Source organism: Fringilla coelebs (assembly GCF_963513975.1).
Source record: "Fringilla coelebs genome assembly, contig: SCAFFOLD_153, whole genome shotgun sequence".
In the NCBI taxonomy this organism is placed as follows: domain Eukaryota; kingdom Metazoa; phylum Chordata; class Aves; order Passeriformes; family Fringillidae; genus Fringilla; species Fringilla coelebs.
In genome coordinates this window covers 139,246-157,500 of record NW_028167413.1, presented here as the reverse complement: position 1 = coordinate 157,500, position 18,255 = coordinate 139,246, and the positions used below count along the sequence as shown (strand labels likewise).

Here is an 18,255-nt window from a genome sequence, read left to right as displayed (position 1 = left end):
TCTCCGGGATGACCCCCCCAGCTCCCTCCCAGGGCTCAGTATCCCAGATTTCCCAGCTGCCATCCCGCTTTTCCTGGCTGCCATCTCGCTTTTCCCAGCTGCAATCCCGGTGTTCCCGGCCACCATCCCGGTTTTCCCAGCCACCAGCCCAGTTTTCCCGGCTGTGATCCCACTTTTCCCGGCTGCCATCCCATTTTTCCTGGCCACGATCCCACTTTTCCCGGCTGTCTTTCCGGTTTTCCCGGCCGTCATCCCAGTTTTCCCAGCCGCCATCCCGCTTTTCCCGCCTGCCATCCCGCTTTTCCCGGCCGCCATCCCGCTTTTCCTGGCCGCCATCCCGCTTTTCCCACCTGCCATCCCACTTTTCCCGGCCGTGATCCCACTTTTCCCGGCTGCCATCCCAGTTTTCCCGGCCTCCATCCCGCTTTTCCCAGCCGCCATCCCCAGATTTCCCGGCCGCCATCCTGGTTTTCTCAGCCACCATCCCGGTTTTCCCAGCTGCCATCCTGCTTTTCCAGGTTGCCATCCCACTTTTCCCACCTGCCATCCCAGATTTCCCAGCTGCAATCCCGGTGTTCCCGGCCACCATCCCGGTTTTTCCAGCCACCAGCCCAGTTTTCCCGGCTGCCATCCCGCTTTTCCCGGCCGCCATCCCGGCTTTCCTGGCTGCCATCCCGCTTTTCCCATCTGCCATCCCACTTTTCCAGGCCGTGATCCCACTTTTCCCGGCTGCCATCCCGCTTTTCCCATCTGCCATCCCACTTTTCCCGGCCGTGATCCCACTTTTCCCGGCCGTGATCCCACTTTTCCCGGCTGCCATCGCGCTTTTCCCAGCCGCCATCCCACATTTCCCAGCCGGGATCCCACTTTTCCTGGCTGCCATCCCACTTTTCCCAGCTGCCATCCCGGTTTTCCCAGCTGCCATCCTGCTTTTCCCGGCCGCCATCCCGCTTTTCCCGGCTGCCATCCCCCTTTTCCCAGCCACCAGCCCGGTTTTCCCAGCTATTATACCAGCTTTCCCGGCTGGCATCCCGCTTTTCCTGGCTGCCACCCCGCTTTTCCCGGCTGCCATCCCACTTTTCCTGGCTGCCATCCCAGATTTCCCAGCTGCAATCCCAGTTTTCCCAGCCACCAGCCCAGTTTTCCCGGCTGTGATCCCGCTTTTCCCGGCCGCCACCCCAGTTTTCCCGGCCACGATCCCGCTTTTCCCAGCCGCCATCCCGCTTTTCCCGGCCTCCATCCCGGTTTTCCGGCAGATCCGGCGGCACGGCGCGCAGCTGCTGGCCTCCATGGTGAAGGGCATGGACGACAAGGACGATCCCAACAATCTGCTGGCGCTGGAGGCCATGTCCAGCCTCTCCCGGATCCTGGATCACCTGGAGGAGCGGGACGTGCAGGCCCGGCTGCTCCACGTGGCCATCCGCATCCGGCCCTTCTTCGACAGCGTGAGGAGCCAGCCCGGAATTCCCGGCGCTGGGAACGGGGCTGGGCCCGTCCCGACGGGATTTCCCAGCCCACGTTCCTCCCTCGGGCTGGGATTTCTCCTGGGCTCTCATCCGTGCTCCTGGGATGGGCTGGGAGTCCCACTGGGATTGGTCCTTTGGGATTGTCCCACTGGGATTGGTCCTTTGGGATTGGTCCTTTGGGATTGTCCCACTGGGATTAGTCCTTTGGGATTTTCCCGTTGGGATTGTCCCACTGGGATTGGCCCACTGGGATTTTCCCATTGAGATTTTCCCACTGGGATTGGTCCTTTGGGATTTTCCCATTGGGATTTTCTCACTGGAATTGGTCTACTGGGATTGGTCCATTGGGATTTTCCCACTGGGATTGGTCCATTGGGATTGTCCCACTGGAATTGTCCCACTGGAATTGATCCCATTGGGATTGTCCCACTGGAATTGATCCCATTGGGATTGTCCCACTGGAATTGTCCCACTGGAATTGATCCCATTGGGATTGTCCCACTGGGGTTTTCCCATTGGAATTGTCCCACTGGAATTGATCCATTGGGATTGTCCCATTGGGATTTTCCCATTGGGATTGTCCCATTGGGATTGGTCCTTTGGGATTGTCCCACTGGGATTGGTCCATTGGGATTTCCCCATTGGGATTTTTCCCATTGGAATTGTTCCACTGGGATTGGTCCTTTGGGATTTTCCCGTTGGGATTGTCCCATTGGGATTGTCCCACTGGGATTTTCCCAATGGAATTGTCCCATTGGGATTGTCCCACTGGAATGGTCCCACTGGAATTGTCCCATTGGAATTGGTCCTTTGGGATTTTCCCATTGGGATTTTCCCATTGGAATTGTCCCATTGGGATTGTCCCATTGGGATTGTCCCATTGGAATTGTCCCATTGGGATTGTCCCACTGGGATTGGTCCATTGGGATTTTCCCATTGGAATTGTCCCAGTGGGATTGGTCCTTTGGGATTGTCCCACTGGAATTGGTCCTTTGGGATTTTCCCATTGGGATTTTCCCATTGGGATTGTCCCATTGGGATTGTCCCACTGGGATTTTCCCATTGGAATTGTCCCATTGGAATTGTCCCACTGGGATTGGTCCTTTGGGATTTTCCCATTGGGATTGTCCCACTGGGATTGGCCCACTGGGATTGTCCCACTGGGATTTTCCCATTGGAATTGTCCCACTGGGATTGGTCCATTGGGATTTTCCCACTGGGATTTTCCCGCTGGGATTGACCCCAGGCTTTGGGGACAACAGGATTGGGATGGTGGGAAAACCGGGATGGAGATTGTGGGATCAGAGGAGAGGGATTTTGGGATCAGAGGAGAGGGATTTTGGGATCAGAGGAGAGGCGTTTTGGGATCAGAGGGGAGGGGTTTTGGGATCAGAGGAGAGGATTTTAGGATCAGAGGAGAGGCATTTTGGGATCAGAGGAGAGGGATTTTGGGATCAGAGGAGAGGATTTTAGGATCAGAGGACAGGATTATGGGATCAGAGGAGAGGGATTTTGGGATCAGAGGAGAGGATTTTAGGATCAGAGGAGAGGCGTTTTGGGATCAGAGGACAGGTTTTTGGGATCAGAGGGCAGGATTTTGGGATCAGAGGGCAGGATTTTGGGATCAGAGGGCAGGGATTTTGGGATCAGAGGGCAGGATTTTGGGATCAGAGGATGGGGATTTTGGCATCAGAGGATGGGGATTTTGGGATCAGAGGAGAGGGTTTTGGGATCAGAGGAGAGGGGTTTTGGGATCCCGGGATGGGAATGGTAGGATTACCAGGATTAAGAATGGTGCGACACCAGGATGGGATTTTGGGGATCTCAGGATTGGGATTTTGGGGTCAGAGGGTGGGATTTGGGGATCCCAGGATTGGGAATGGTGGGAGCAGCAGGATGGGGATTTTGGGATCAGAGTACGGGATCCTGGGATCACGGGATGGGAATGGTGGGATCCCAGTTTGGGATTTGGGGATCCCAGGATTGGGATTTTGGGATCAGAGGGTGGGATTTGGGGATCCCAGGATTGGGAATGGTGGGAGCAGCAGGATGGGGATTTTGGGATTAGAGGATGGGATTTGGGGATCCCTGGATGGGAATTTGGGATCAGAGGATGGAATTTGGGGATCCCCAGATTGGGAATGGTGGGAAATGCAGGATGGGGATTTTGGGGTTGCAGAATGGGAATTTTGGGATTAGAGGATGGGTTTTTGGGATGCCAGGATGGGAATTTCGGGATAAGAGGGTGGGATTTGGGGATCCCTGGATTGGGAATGGTGGGAACAGCAGGATGGGAATTTTGGGATCACAGGATGGGAATGGTGGGAACAGAAGGATGGGGATTTGGGGATCCTGGGATGGGAATGGTGGGAGCAGCAGGATGGGGATTTTGGGATCACAGGATGAGAGTTCTGGGATCAGAGGGTGGGGATTTTGGGATCACAGGATTGGGAATTCTGGGATCAGAGGATGGAATTTGGGAATCGCTGGATAGGGAATGGTGGGAACAGCAGGATGGGGATTTTGGGATCCCAGGATCGGAATTTTGGGGTAGCAGAATGGGAATTTTGGGATCAGAGGATGGGGATTTGGGGATCCCAGGATGGGAATTTTAGGATCAGAGGATGGGATTTGGGGATCCCAGGATGGGATTTTGGGACCAGAGCGTGGGATTTTGGGATCCCAGGATTGGGAATGATGGGAACAGCAGGATGGGGATTTGGGGATCCCGGGATGGGAAATGTGGGGTCGCAGAATGGGAATTTTGGGATCAGAGGATGGGGATTTTGGGATCCCAGGATGGGAATGGTGGGGACAGCAGGATGGGGATTTTGGGATCACAGAATAGGAATTTTGGGGTCACAGAATGGGAATTTTGGGATCAGAGTGCAGGATCTCGGGATCACGGGATGGGAATGGGGGGGTCACAGAATGGGAATTTTGGGATCAGAGTTTGGGATTTTGGGATCCCAGGTTGGGAATTCTGGGATCAGAGTATGGGATCCCGGGATCACGGGATGGGAATGGTGGGATCCCAGGATGGGATTTTGGGATGAGAGGGTGGGATTTTGGGATGAGAGGGTGGGATTTTGGGATGAGAGGGTGGGATTTTGGGATCCCAGAACGGGAATTTTGGGATCAGAGGATGGGATTTTGGGGATCCCAGGTTGGGAATTCTGGGATCAGAGGGCGGGATCTCGGGATCCCGGGATGGGAATGGTGGGATCAGAGTTTGGGATTTTGGGATCCCAGGATGGGAATAGTGGGATCAGAGTACAGGATCGTGGGATCACGGGATGGGAATGGTGGGATCAGAGGGCGGGATTTGGGGATCCCTGAATTGGGAATGGTGGGAGCAGCAGGATGGGGATTTTGGGATCCCAGCATGGGGATTTTGGGATCAGAGTGCAGGATCTCGGGATCACAGGATGGGAATGGTGGGATCAGAGGGTGGGATCTCGGGATCACGGGATGGGAATGGTGGGATCAGAGTGCAGGATCTCGGGATCACGGGATGGGAATGGTGGGATCAGAGGGCGGGATCTCGGGATCAGGGATGGGAATGGTGGGATCAGAGGGCGGGATCTCGGGATCACGGGATGGGAATGGTGGGATCAGAGGGCGGGATCTCGGGATCTCGGGATCACGGGATGGGAATGGTGGGATCAGAGTGCAGGATCTCGGGATCGCGGGATGGGAATGGTGGGATCAGAGTGCAGGATCTCGGGATCACGGGATCGCGGGATGGGAATGGTGTGATCCCGGGGTGGGATCTGCGGGGTTCCCCGGTGATCCCGGCGTTCCCGATTCCAGGAGCAGGCGGAGCTGCGGCGCTCCTCCCTCCTGCTCCTCGGGAGCCTGTCCCGCTGGGGCGGCGCCGACCCCGAGGCCTTCTCGGAGCAGATCCTCAACGGGCTGGTGACGCTGCTGCTGCACCTGCGCGACCCCCAGCCCCACGTGGTCAAGGTGCGCCTTCCCGGGAATTCCGCGGCGTTCCCGGTGTTCCTGCCATTCCCGGATATTCCGGGGGTCTGCGTTCCTGGTATTCCCGGCATTCCCGGTGTTCCCGGCGTTCCCAGCATTCCTGGCATTCCCGCTATTCCCGGTGTTCCCGGCATTCCTGGTGTTCCCAGCATTCCCGGTGTTCCCAGTGTTCCTGGTGTTCCCGGCATTTCCGGGTATTCCCAGTGTTCCCGGCATTCCTGGCGTTCCCGGCATTCCCAGCATTCCCGGTGTTCCCGGCATTCCCGGCGTTCCTGTCATTCCCGGTGTTCCCGGCGTTCCCGGCGTTCCCGGCATTCCCGGCATTCCCAGCATTCCCGGTGTTCCTGGCATTCCCGGGAATTCCGTGGGGTCTGCGTTCCCGGCATTCCCGGTGTTCCTGGTGTTCCCGTCATTCCTGGCATTCCCGGCATTCCCGGTGTTCTCGGTGTTCCCGGCATTCCCGGCGTTCCCGGTGTTCCCGGCATTCCCAGCGTTCCCGCCATTCCCAGTGTTCCCGGCGTTCCCGGTGTTCCCGGCATTCCCGCCATTCCCAGCATTCCCGCCATTCCCGGCGTTCCCGGCGTTTCCGGCATTCCCGGCATTCCCAGCGTTCCCGGTGTTCCCGGCATTCCCGGGAATTCCGTGGGGTCTGCGTTCCCGGCATTCCCGGTGTTCCCAGCATTCCCAGTGTTCCCAGTGTTCCCGGCATTTCTGGGTATTCCCGGTGTTCCCAGTGTTCCTGGCATTCCCAGGATTCCCGCCATTCCTGGTGTTCCCGCCATTCCCAGTGTTCCTGGCGTTCCCGGTGTTCCCAGCATTCCCGGCATTCCCGGTGTTCCCGCCATTCCTGGTGTTCCCGGCATTCCCGCCATTCCCGCTGTTCCCGGCATTCCCGGCGTTCCCAGCATTCCTGGCGTTCCCGTCATTCCCGGCATTCCCAGCATTCCTGGCATTCCCAGCATTCCCGCCATTCCCAGCATTCCCATCATTCCCGTCATTCCCGGCGTTCCCGGCATTCCCAGCATTCCCGGCATTCCCGGTGTTCCTGGCGTTCCCGTCATTCCCGGCGTTCCCGGTGTTCCCGGCATTCCCGCCATTCCCGCCATTCCCAGCATTCCCATCATTCCCGTCATTCCTGGCGTTCCTGGCATTCCCAGCATTCCCAGTGTTCCCAGCATTCCCGGTGTTCCCGCCATTCCCGCCATTCCCGTCATTCCCGGCGTTCCCGCCGTCCCCGCCATTCCCGGTGTTCCCATCATTCCCTGTATTCCTGGCGTTCCCGCTTTTCCAGGCGTGCAAGTTCGCGCTGCGGATGTGCGGGCCCAGCCTGGGCTGCGAGGGGCTGCGGGAAATGGTCGGGAACCACCTGAGGGAGGAGCGGGGGCTGCACTACGGGGAGTTCATCAACGACGCCAGCAAGTTCCTGGTGCGACATTATCGCGATATTATCGCGATATTACAGGGATATTGTCGGGATATTGGGAGTTTGGGATATTGGGATATTGGGACATTCATTGGGATATTGGGAGGAGCGGGGGCTGCACTACGGGGAGTTCATCAACGACGCCAGCAAGTTCCTGGTGCGACATTATCGCGATATTAGTGTCGGGATACTGCCGGGATACTGCCGGGATATTGTCGGGATATCGGGATATCATTGGGATATTGGGATATTGGGATGTGCGGGGGCTGCACTACGGAGAGTTCATCAACGACGCCGCCAAGTTCCTGGTGCGATATTATCGCGATAGTGTCGGGATACTGTCGGGATATTGTTGGGATATTGTCGGGATATTGGGATATTGTCGGGATATTGGGACTTTGGGATATTGGGATGTGCGGGGGCTGCACTACGGGGAGTTCATCAACGACGCCGCCAAGTTCCTGGTGCGACACCGTCGCGATAGTGTCGGGATATTATTGGGATATTGGGATATTATTGGGATATTAGTGGGACATTGGGTTATTATTGGGATATGGGGATATTATTGGGATATTGGGATATTGGAATATCGGGATATTGGGATATTGGGATATTGGGACATTAGGATATTGGGATGTGCGGGGGCTGCACTACGGGGAGTTCATCAACGACGCCTGCAAGTTCCTGGAGCGACACTGTCGGGATATTGTCGGGATATTACAGGGATATTGTCGGGATATTGGGATATTATTGGGATATTGGGATATTATTGGGATATTGGGACATTGGGATATTGGGATGTGCGGGGGCTGCACTACGGAGAGTTCATCAACGACGCCAGCAAGTTCCTGGTGCGACACTATCGCGATATCAGTGTCGGGATACTGCTGGGATATTGTTGGGATATTGGGATATTATTGGGATATTGGGATATTATTGGGATATTGGGATATTGGGACATTGGGATGTGCGGGGGCTGCACTACGGGGAGTTCATCAACGACGCCAGCAAGTTCCTGGTGCGACACCGTCACGATAGTGTCGGGATACTGCTGGGATACTGTCGGGATATTGTCGGGATATCGGGATATTATTGGGATATTGGGATATTGGGACATTCATTGGGATATTGGGAGGAGCGGGGGCTGCACTACGGAGAGTTCATCAACGACGCCGCCAAGTTCCTGGTGCGACACCGTCGCGATAGTGTCGGGATATTACAGGGATATTGTCGGGATATTGTCGGGATATTGACGGGATATTGTCGGGATATTGGGATATTATCGGGATATTATTGGGATATTGCCGGGATATTATTGGGATGTTATCGGGTTATTATTGGGATATTATTGGGATATTGTTGGGATATTGTTGGGATATTATTGGGATGTTATTGGGATATTATTGGGATATTATTGGGATGTTATTGGGATGTTATTGGGATATTGGGATATTATCGGGATATTATTGGGATATTGTTGGGATATTATCGGGATGTTATCGGGATGTTATTGGGATATTATTGGGATATTGTCGGGATATTGTCGGGATATTATTGGGATGTTATCGGGATATTATTGGGATATTGTTGGGATATTGTTGGGATATTGTTGGGATATTGTTGGGATATTGGGACATTGGGATATTATTGGGATGTTATCGGGACATTGGGACAGTGGGACATTGGGACAGTGGGACATTGGGACATTGGGATATTGGGACATTGGGATGTTGGGATATTGGGATATTGGGATATTGGGATATTGGGACAGTGGGACATTGGGATATTGGGATATTGGGACAGTGGGACATTGGGATATTGGGACATTGGGATATTGGGATATTGGGATATTGGGACATTAGGACATTGGGATATTGGGATATTGGGACAGTGGGACATTGGGACATTGGGATATTGGGACATTGGGATATTGGGATATTGGGATATTGGGATATTGGGACATTGGGATGTTGGGACATTGGGATGTTGGGATATTGGGATATTGGGATATTGGGATATTGGGATATTGGGACATTGGGACATTGGGATATTGGGATATTGGGACAGTGGGACATTGGGATATTGGGACATTGGGATATTGGGATATTGGGACAGTGGGACATTGGGATATTGGGATATTGGGACATTGGGACATTGGGATATTGGGACAGTGGGACATTGGGATATTGGGATGTTGGGACATTGGGATATTGGGATATTGGGATATTGGGACAGTGGGACATTGGGACAGTGGGACAGTGGGACATTGGGACATTGGGATATTGGGATGTTGGGACAGTGGGACATTGGGATATTGGGATGTTGGGACAGTGGGACATTGGGACAGTGGGATATTGGGATATTGGGATATTGGGACAGTGGGACATTGGGATATTGGGATGTTGGGACAGTGGGACATTGGGATATTGGGATATTGGGATATTGGGATATTGGGACAGTGGGACATTGGGATATTGGGATATTGGGACAGTGGGACATTGGGATATTGGGATATTGGGACAGTGGGACATTGGGACAGTGGGACAGTGGGACTTTGGGACAGTGGACATTGGGACATTGGGATGTTGGGATATTGGGATATTGGGATGTTGGGACATTGGGACAGTGGGACATTGGGACATTGGGATATTGGGACAGTGGGACATTGGGACTTTGGGACAGTGGGATGTTGGGATATTGGGATATTTGGACACTGGGTCATGAGGATGTGGGGACATTGAGGGGATGTGGGAATGCCCCCAATGCCCCCAATGTCCCCAATCCCCGCAATGTCCCCAGTGTCCCCAATGTCCCCAATCCCCCCAATGTCAGACTGTCTCCAATCCCCCCATTGCCCCCAATGTCCCCAATATCCCCAATGCCCCCAGTGTCCCCATTGTCCCCACTCTCCCCAGTGTCCCCAATGTCCCTGAGTGTCCCCAATGCCCCCAATGCCCCCAATGTCCCCACTGTCCCCAATCCCCCCAATGTCCCCATTGTCCCCACTCTCCCCAGTGTCCCCAATGTCCCCAGGGTCCCCAGTGTCCCCATTCTCCCCATTGTCCCCACTGTCACCAATGCCCCCAATGTCCCCAATGTCCCCATTGCCCCCAATGTCCCCACTGTCCCCACTGTCCCCAATGTCCCCAACGCCCCCATTGCCCCAATACCCCCACTGTCCCCAATGTCCCCCCAATGTCCCCAATCCCCCCAATGTCCCCAATGTCCCCAATCCCCCCACTGTCCCCAATGTCCCCAATGTCCCCAATCCCCCCAATGTCCCCATTGTCCCCAATGTCCCCAATGTCCCCAATATCCCCAATGTCCCCAATGTCCCCACTGTCCCCAATGTCCCCACTGTCCCCACTGATGTCCCCACTGTCCCCATTGTCCCCCAGATGCGCAGCCACCCCTCTCTCCTGGGCCGCCTCGTCTCCACCAACCTCTTCTACTTCAAGAGCCCCTGGCGGGAGCTGCGGGCGGCGGCGGCCATGTTCATCGGTGAGGGACGGGGACAGCGTGTGGCCTTTGTCACCTGGGGGTGACATCAGCCCTGGGAACCCCCCCGAGGGGCTTTGGGGTGGTTTTGGGGTGGGTCTGGGTGGTTTTGGGGTGGTTTTGGGGTCATTCTGAAAGTTTTGGGGTCTCTGGTGACCCCAATCCTGTCCCCTGGTTCTGTCACATCTTGGTGTCACCACAGTGGTGGCCTTTGTCACCAGGGGGGGGTGACATCAGCCCTGGGAACCCCTCTGAGGGGCCTTGGGGTGGCTCTGGGTGGTTTTGGGGTGGTTTGGGGTGAGTTTTGGGGTAATTCTGAAAGTTTTGGGGTCCCTGGTGACCCCAACCTTGTCCCCTGGTTCTGTCACCTCCTGGTGTCACCACAGTGGTGGCCTTTGTCACCAGGAGGTGACATCAGCCCTGGAAGTTCCCAAAGGGGGTTGTGGGGTGGTTTTGGGGTGGTTTTGGGTGAGTTTTGGGGTAATTCTGAAAGTTTTGGGGTCCCTGGTGACCACATCTCTGTCCCCTGGTTCTGTCACCTCCTGGTGTCACCACAGTGGTGGCCTTTGTCACCAGGGGGTGACATCGCTCCTGGAGGTCCCCAGGGGGGTTTTGGGGTGGTTTTGGGGTGGTTTTGGGTGGTTTTGGGGTAATTCTGAAAGTTTTGGGGTCCCTGGTGACCACATCTGTGTCCCCTGCTCCTGTCACCTTGTGGTGTCACCACGGTGGTGGCCTTTATCACCAGGAGGTGACATCAACCCTGAAAGTTCCCAAAGGGGCTTTGGGGTGGTTTTGGGGTGGGTCTGGGTGGTTTTGGGGTAATTCTGAAAGTTTTGGGGTCTCTGGTGACCCCAATCCTGTCCCCAGGTGGGCTCAGGTCCCTGCCCCCCTTGGTGTCACCACAGCGGTGGCCTTTGTCACCAGGGGGTGGCATCAGCTCTGGAGGTCCCCAAGGGCCTTTGGGGTGGGTCTGGGGTGGTTTTGGGGTAATTCTGAAACTTTTGGGGTCCCTGGTGACCCCAATCTTGTCCCCTGCTTTTGTCACATCTTGGTGTCCCCACAGTGGTGGCCTTTGTCACCAGGGGGGTGACATCGCTCCTGGAGGTCCCCAAGGGGCTTTGGGGTGGGTCTGGGTGGTTTTGGGGTGGTTTTGGGTGAGTTTTGGGGTAATTCTGAAAGTTTTGGGGTCCCTGATGACCCCAATCCTGTCCCCAGCTGCTCCTGTCACATCTTGGTGTCACCACAGTGGTGGCTTTTGTCACCAGGGGGGTGACATCAGCACTGGGAACCCCCCTGAGGGGCTTTGGGGTGGCTCTGGGTGGTTTTGGGGTGGTTTTGGGGTGGTTTTGGGGTAATTCTGAAAGTTTTGGGGTCTCTGGTGACCCCAATCCTGTCCCCTGGTTTTGTCACCTCTTGGTGTCACCACAGCGGTGGCCTTTGTCACCAGGAGGTGACATCAGCCCTGGGAACCCCCCCGAGGGGCCTTGGGGTGGCTCTGGGTGGTTTTGGGTGAATTTTGGGGTAATTCTGAAAGTTTTGGGGTCTCTGGTGACCCCAATCTTGTCCCCTGGTTCTGTCACATCTTGGTGTCACTACAGTGGTGGCCTTTGTCACCAGGGGGGTGACATCGCTCCTGGAGGTCCCCAAGGGCCTTTGGGGTGGTTTTGGGTGGTTTTGGGGTAATTCTGAAAGTTTTGGGGTCCCTGGTGACCCCAACCTTGTCCCCTGGTTCTGTCACATCTTGGTGTCACCACAGTGGTGGCCTTTGTCACCAGGGGGGGTGACATCAGCCCTGGGAACCCCCCCGAGGGGCTTTGGGGTGGTTTTGGGGTGGGTCTGGGTGAGTTTTGGGGTAATTCTGAACGTTTTGGGGTCGCTGGTGACCCCAGACTTGTCCCCTGGTTCTGTCACATCTTGGTGTCACCACAGTGGTGGCCTTTGTCACCAGGGGGTGACATTAGCCCTGGAGGTCCCCAAGGGGCTTTGGGGTGGGTCTGGGTGGTTTTGGGGTAATTCTGAAAGTTTTGGGGTCTCTGGTGACCCCAATCCTGTCCCCAGGTGGGCTCAGGTCCCTGCCCCCCTTGGTGTCCCCACAGTGGTGGCCTTTGTCACCAGGGGGGTGACATCAACCCTGGAGGTCCCCAAGGGCCTTTGGGGTGGGTCTGGGTGGTTTTGGGGTGGTTTTGGATGGTTTTGGGGCGGTTTTGGGGTAATTCTGAAGGTTTTGGGGTCCCTGGTGACCCCAATCTTGTCCCCTGGTTCTGTCACCTCTTGGTGTCACCACAGTGGTGGCCTTTGTCACCTGGGGGTGACATCAGCCCTGAGGGTCCCCAGGGGGGTTTTGGGGCGGGTTTTGGGGTGAATTTAGGACATTTTGGGCTGGTCTTGGGGTGGGTTTAGGACATTTTGGGTGATTTGGGGTGGTTTTGGGACATTTTGGGTGATTTTAGGACATTTTGGGTTGGTTTGGGGTGGTTTTAGGACATTTTGAGTGATTTTGGGGTGATTTTAGGGCAATTTGGGCTCTTTTGGGGTGGTTTTAGGACATTTTGGGGCTGGGTTTGGGTGATTTTAGGACATTTTGGGTTGATTTTGGGCGATTTCAGGACATTTTGGACTGGTTTGGGGTGGTTTCAGGATATTTTGGGCTGGGTTTAGGTGATTTTAGGACATTTTGGGTTGGTTGTGCCTGGTTTTGGGACATTTTGGGTTGATTTTGGGTGATTTCAGGACATTCTGGGTGATTTTGGATGGTTTTAGGACATTTTGGGCTGGTTTTGGGCTGGTTTCGGGACATTTTGGGTTGATTTTGGGTGGCTTTAGGACATTTTGGGTTGTTTAGGGTGGTTTCAGGACATTTTGGGTTGATTTTGGGTGATTTCAGGACATTCTGGGCTGGTTTGGGGTGGTTTCGGGACATTTTGGGGCTGGTTTGGGGTGATTTTAGGACATTTTGGGTGGTTTTAGGACATTTTGGGGCTGGGTTTGGGTGATTTTAGGACATTTTGGGCTGGTTTGGGGTGGTTTTGGGACATTTTGGGCTGGTTTTTGTTGGTTTCAGGACATTTTGGGCTGATTTTGGGTGATTTCAGGACATTCTGGGCTGGTTTTGGTCTGGTTTTGGGACATTTTGGGTGATTTTAGGACATTTTGGGGCTGGGTTTGGGTGATTTCAGGACATTTGGGGCTGGTTTTGAGGTGATTTTAGGACATTTTGGATCCATTTTGGGTGGTTTCAGGACATTTTGGGCTGGTTTTGGGCGGTTTCAGGACATTTTGGGTTCATTTTGGGTGGTTTTGGGATATTTTGATGGGGTTTTTTTGGGATCATTTTGGGGTTTTTTTGGGAATATTCCAGTCCTGATCCCAGAATTCCCTCCGGGATTCCTGGTGCAGGGATTTGGGGTTTTTAAAGAATTTTGAGATTTTGGGGAATTTGGGGTTTTTGGGGAATTTGGGGTTTTTAGGGAATTTGGGTTTTTTGGGAATATTCCAATCCTGATCCCAGAATTCCCTGCAGGATTCCTGGTGCAGGGTTTTTTTGGAATTTGGGGTTTTTTGGGAATTTGGGGGTTTTAGGGAATTTGGGGTTTTTTTGGGAATATCCCAACCCCGATTCCCTCCAGGATTCCTGGTGCAGGGATTGGGGTTTTTAGGGAATTTGGGGTTTTTAGGGAATTTGGGTTTTTTGGGGAATTTGGGGTTTTTTAGGGAATTTGGGGTTTTTGGGGAATTTGGGGTTTTTAAGGAATTTGGAGATTTTAGGGAATTTGGGGTTTTTAGGGAATTTGGGGGTTTTTGGGATAATTTGGGATTTTTGGGAATATCCCAACCCTGATTCCCTCCAGGATTCCTGGTGCAGGGATTGGGGGTTTTGGGATCATTTTGGGGTTTTGGGGGAATTTGGGGTTTTTAGGGAATTTGGGGTTTTTTGGGAATTTGGGGTATTTAGGGAATTTGGTTTTTTTGAGGATGATTTGGGATTTTTGGGAATATCCCAATCCCGATCCCCTCCAGGATTCCTGGTGCAGGGGTTGGTGTTTTTAGGGATTTTGGGGTTTTGGGGAATTTGGGGTTTTTTGGGAATATCCCAACCCTGATCCCAGAATTCCCTCCAGGATTCCTGGTGCAGGGATTGGGGTTTTTAGGGAATTTGGGGTTTTTAGGGAATTTGGGGGTTTTGGGGAATTTGGGGTTTTTAGGGAATTTGGGGTTTTTAGGGAATTTGGGGGTTTTGGGGAATTTGGGGTTTTTAGGGAATTTGGGGTTTCTTGGGAATTTGGGGTTTTTAGGATAATTTGAGGTTTTTGGGATCATTTGGGATTTTTGGGAATATCTCAACCCCGATCCCTGCAGGATTCCTGGTGCAGGGATTGGGGTTTTTAGGGAATTTGGAGTTTTTGGGAATTTGGGGTTTTTAGGGAATTTGGGGTTTTTGGGGAATTTGGGTTTTTTAGGGAATTTGGGGTTTTTAGGATAATTTGAGGTTTTTGGGATCATTTGGGATTTTTGGGAATATCCCAACTCTGATCCCCTGCAGGATTCCTGGTGCAGGGATTGGGGTTTTTAGGGAATTTGGAGTTTTTGGGAATTTGGGGTTTTTGGGGAATTTGGGGTTTTTAGGGAATTTGGGGTTTTTAGGGAATTTGGGGTTTTTGGGATCATTTTGGGGTTTTTGGGAATATTCCAATCCCGATCCCTGCAGGATTCCTGGTGCAGGGATTGGGGTTTTTTGGGAATTTGGGGTTTTTTGGGATAATTTGGGGTTTTTAGGGAATTTTTGATTTTTAGGGAATTTGGGGTTTTTCGGGAATTCGGGGTTTTTGGGGAATTTGGGGTTTTTTGGGATAATTTTGGATTTTTGGGATCATTTTGGGATTTTTGGGAAATCCCAACCCTGACCCTGCAGGATTCCTGGTGCAGGGATTGGGGTTTTTGGGATAATTTTGGGATTTTTGGGAAATCCCAACCCTGACCCTGCAGGATTCCTGGTGCTGCACACGGACGAGGAGCAGGGCCAGCAGCTGGACCTGGACCAGCTCATCTCAGGTGAGTGCAAATTCCCAAAGTCCCAAAGTCCCAACTTTATTTTTCCCTAAAAAAAAAAAATCTACATTTTGTAGGACCTAAACTTCAATTTTTTTGGAAAACCTCGCATTTTTAGTGCAAAATTCCTCATTTTTAGGGAGAAAAATTCCGTTTTTAGGGGGAAAAAATCCCATTTTCCAGCTAAAATTCCTCATTTTTTAGGGAAAAAGTTCCTATTTTTAGGGGAAAAAATTCCTATTGTCAGGAAAAAAAAAATCCTCTTTTTCAGGCCAAATTTCCTCATTTTTGGGGAAAAAAATTCCTATTTTTAGGAAAAATAAATCCACTTTTTCAGGCCAAAATTCCTCATTTTTGGGGCAAAAAAATCCCATTTTTAGAGGAAAAAAAATCCATTTTTAGGGGAAAAAAATCACATTTTTAGAGGAAAAAAAATCCCATTTTTCAGGCCAAAATTCCTCATTTTTAGGGGAAAAAATCCCATTTTTAGAGAAAAAAAAATCCCATTTTCAGGCTAAATTTCCTCATTTTTAGGGGAAAAAATTCCATTTTTAGGGGAAAAAAATCCCATTTTTAGAGGAAAAAAATTCCCATTTTTCAGACCAAAATTCCTCATTTTTGGGGAAAAATTCCCATTTTTAGAGGAAAAAAATCCCATTTATTAGCAAAAAAAAAAAATTCCCGTTTCCAGGCCAAAATTCCTCATTTTTAGGGAAAAAAATCCCATTTTTAGAGGAAAGAAATCCCATTTTTTTTAAGAAAAAAAAATCCCATTTTCAGGCCAAAATTCCTCATTTTTAGGGGAAAAGAAATCCAATTTTCAGACCAAAATTCCTCTTTTTTTTTAGGGAAAAAAATTCCCATTTTTAGTGAAAAAAATCCCAATTTTTTAGGGAAAAAAAATCCCGATTATTAGGGGGAAAAAAAATCCCATTTTTAGCTAAAAATTATCCCATTTTCAGGCCAAAATTCCTCATTTTTAGGGGAAAAAAATTCCCATTTTTAGTGAAAAAAATCCCATTTTTAGAGGAAAAAATTTCCCATTTTTAGGGTAAAAAATCCCAATTATTAGGTGGAAAAAATCCCATTTTTAGCTAAAAATTATCCCATTTTGAGGCCAAAATTCCTCATTTTTAGGGAAAAAAATCCGATTTTTAGGGAAAAAAAATCCCATTTTTCAGGCCAAAATTCTTCATTTTTAGGGGAAAAAAATCAGATTTTTAGGGGAAAAAAATTCCCATTTTTAGAGGAAAAAAATTCCCATTTTTAGGGAAAAAACCCCCAATTTTTTGGAAAAAAATCCCATTTTTTGAGGCGGGAATTGGCGTTTTTGGGGCCGTTTTGGGCTGGGATTTTCCCTGAGCTCATCCCTGGAGCCGAGCCCGGAAAATTCCCGGAGCTTTCCAAGGGAGCCACAGAAAAACTCTAAAAAAGGGAAAAAATGGATTTTCCTCCTGAAAGGGGAAAAAATGTGACTTTTAATCTGAAAAAGGGAAAAAAGGCGAATTTTCCTCTGAAAAAGGAAAAAAATGTGAATTTTCCTCTGAAAAAGGGGAAAAAAAATTGATTTTTCCTCTGAAAAATGGAAAAAAAAAGGGAATTTTCCTCCAAAAAAGGGGGGGAAAAGTGATTTTTCCTCTAAAAAAAGGGTAAAAAAAGGGAATTTTCCTCTGAAAAAGGGAAAAAAAAGGGACTTTTCCTGTAAATAAGGGTAAAAAAAGCGATTTTTCCTCTGAAAAAGGAAAAAAAAAGTGGATTTTCCTCTGAAAAAGGGGGAGAAGGGACTTTTCCTCTAAAAAATGGAAAAAAAGAAACTTTTCCTCTGAAAAAGGATGAAAAAAAGGGACTTTTCCTCCAAAAAAGGGGAAAAAAAGTGATTTTTCCACGAAAAAAAGGGGAAAAAAGGGACTTTTCCTCTGAAAAAGGGAAAAAAAAGTGACTTTTCCTGTAAATAAGGGTAAAAAAAGCGATTTTTCCTCTAAAAAAGGGAAAAAAGTGACTTTTCCTCTAAAAAAAGGGGGAAAAAAGGTGATTTTTCCTCTGAAAAAGGGGGAGAAAAGTGACTTTTCCTCTAAAAAAGGGAAAAAAAAGTGACTTTTCCTCCAAAAAAGGGGGAAAAAAAGTGATTTTTCCTCTAAAAAAAGGGAAAAAAAGGGATTTTTCCTCTGAAAAAGGGGGGAAAAGTGATTTTTCCTCACAAAAAAGGGGGAAAAAAGTGATTTTTCCTCTAAAATGGGTAAAAAAAGGGACTTTTCCTCTGAAAAAGGGAAAAAAAAGGGACTTTTCCTGTAAATAAGGGTTTTAAAAGTGATTTTTCCTCTAAAAAAGGGGGGAAAAGTGACTTTTCCTCCGAAAAGGGTAAAAAAAGTGAATTTCCCTCCAAAAAAGGGGAAAAAAAGCAATTTTTCCTCTGAAAAAGGGGGAAAAAAGTGACTTTTCCTCTAAAGAAGGGGAAAAAAAGGGACTTTTCCTCTAAAAAGGGAAAAGAAAAGGACTTTTCCTCTAAAAAAGAGAATAAAAAGTGACTTTTCCTCTGAAAAATGGAAAAAAAAAGGGACTTTTCCTCCAAAAAAGGGGGAAAAAAGCGATTTTTCCTCAAAAAAAGCAGAAAGAAAGTGATTTTTCCTCTGAAAATGGGTAAAAAAAGGGACTTTTCCTGTAAATAAGGGTAAAAAAAGCGATTTTTCCTCTAAAAAAGGGGAAAAAAGGGACTTTTCCTCTAAAAAAGGGGAAAAAAAGTGATTTTTTTTCCTCTAAAAAGAAAAAAAAAAGGTACTTTTCCTCCAAAAAAGGGGAAAAAAAGGGACTTTACCTCCAAAAAAGGGGAAAAAAAGCAAT

General features: G+C 50.4%; 1 protein-coding gene across 1 annotated transcript in view; it reads left to right on the top strand.

Moving 5' to 3' along the window:
* MROH1 (maestro heat like repeat family member 1) overlaps nucleotides 1-18,255 on the top strand; it is a gene marked incomplete at its 5' end in the record, with an annotated part of 113,623 nt that overhangs the window by 91,771 nt on the left and 3,597 nt on the right. The window contains 5 exons of the mRNA XM_084227466.1: nucleotides 1,257-1,445; nucleotides 5,280-5,432; nucleotides 6,742-6,876; nucleotides 10,272-10,374; nucleotides 15,355-15,420. Of these exons, the coding sequence (XP_084083592.1) occupies nucleotides 1,257-1,445; nucleotides 5,280-5,432; nucleotides 6,742-6,876; nucleotides 10,272-10,374; nucleotides 15,355-15,420 (646 nt within the window). The remainder of the gene's footprint in view (nucleotides 1-1,256; nucleotides 1,446-5,279; nucleotides 5,433-6,741; nucleotides 6,877-10,271; nucleotides 10,375-15,354; nucleotides 15,421-18,255) is intronic.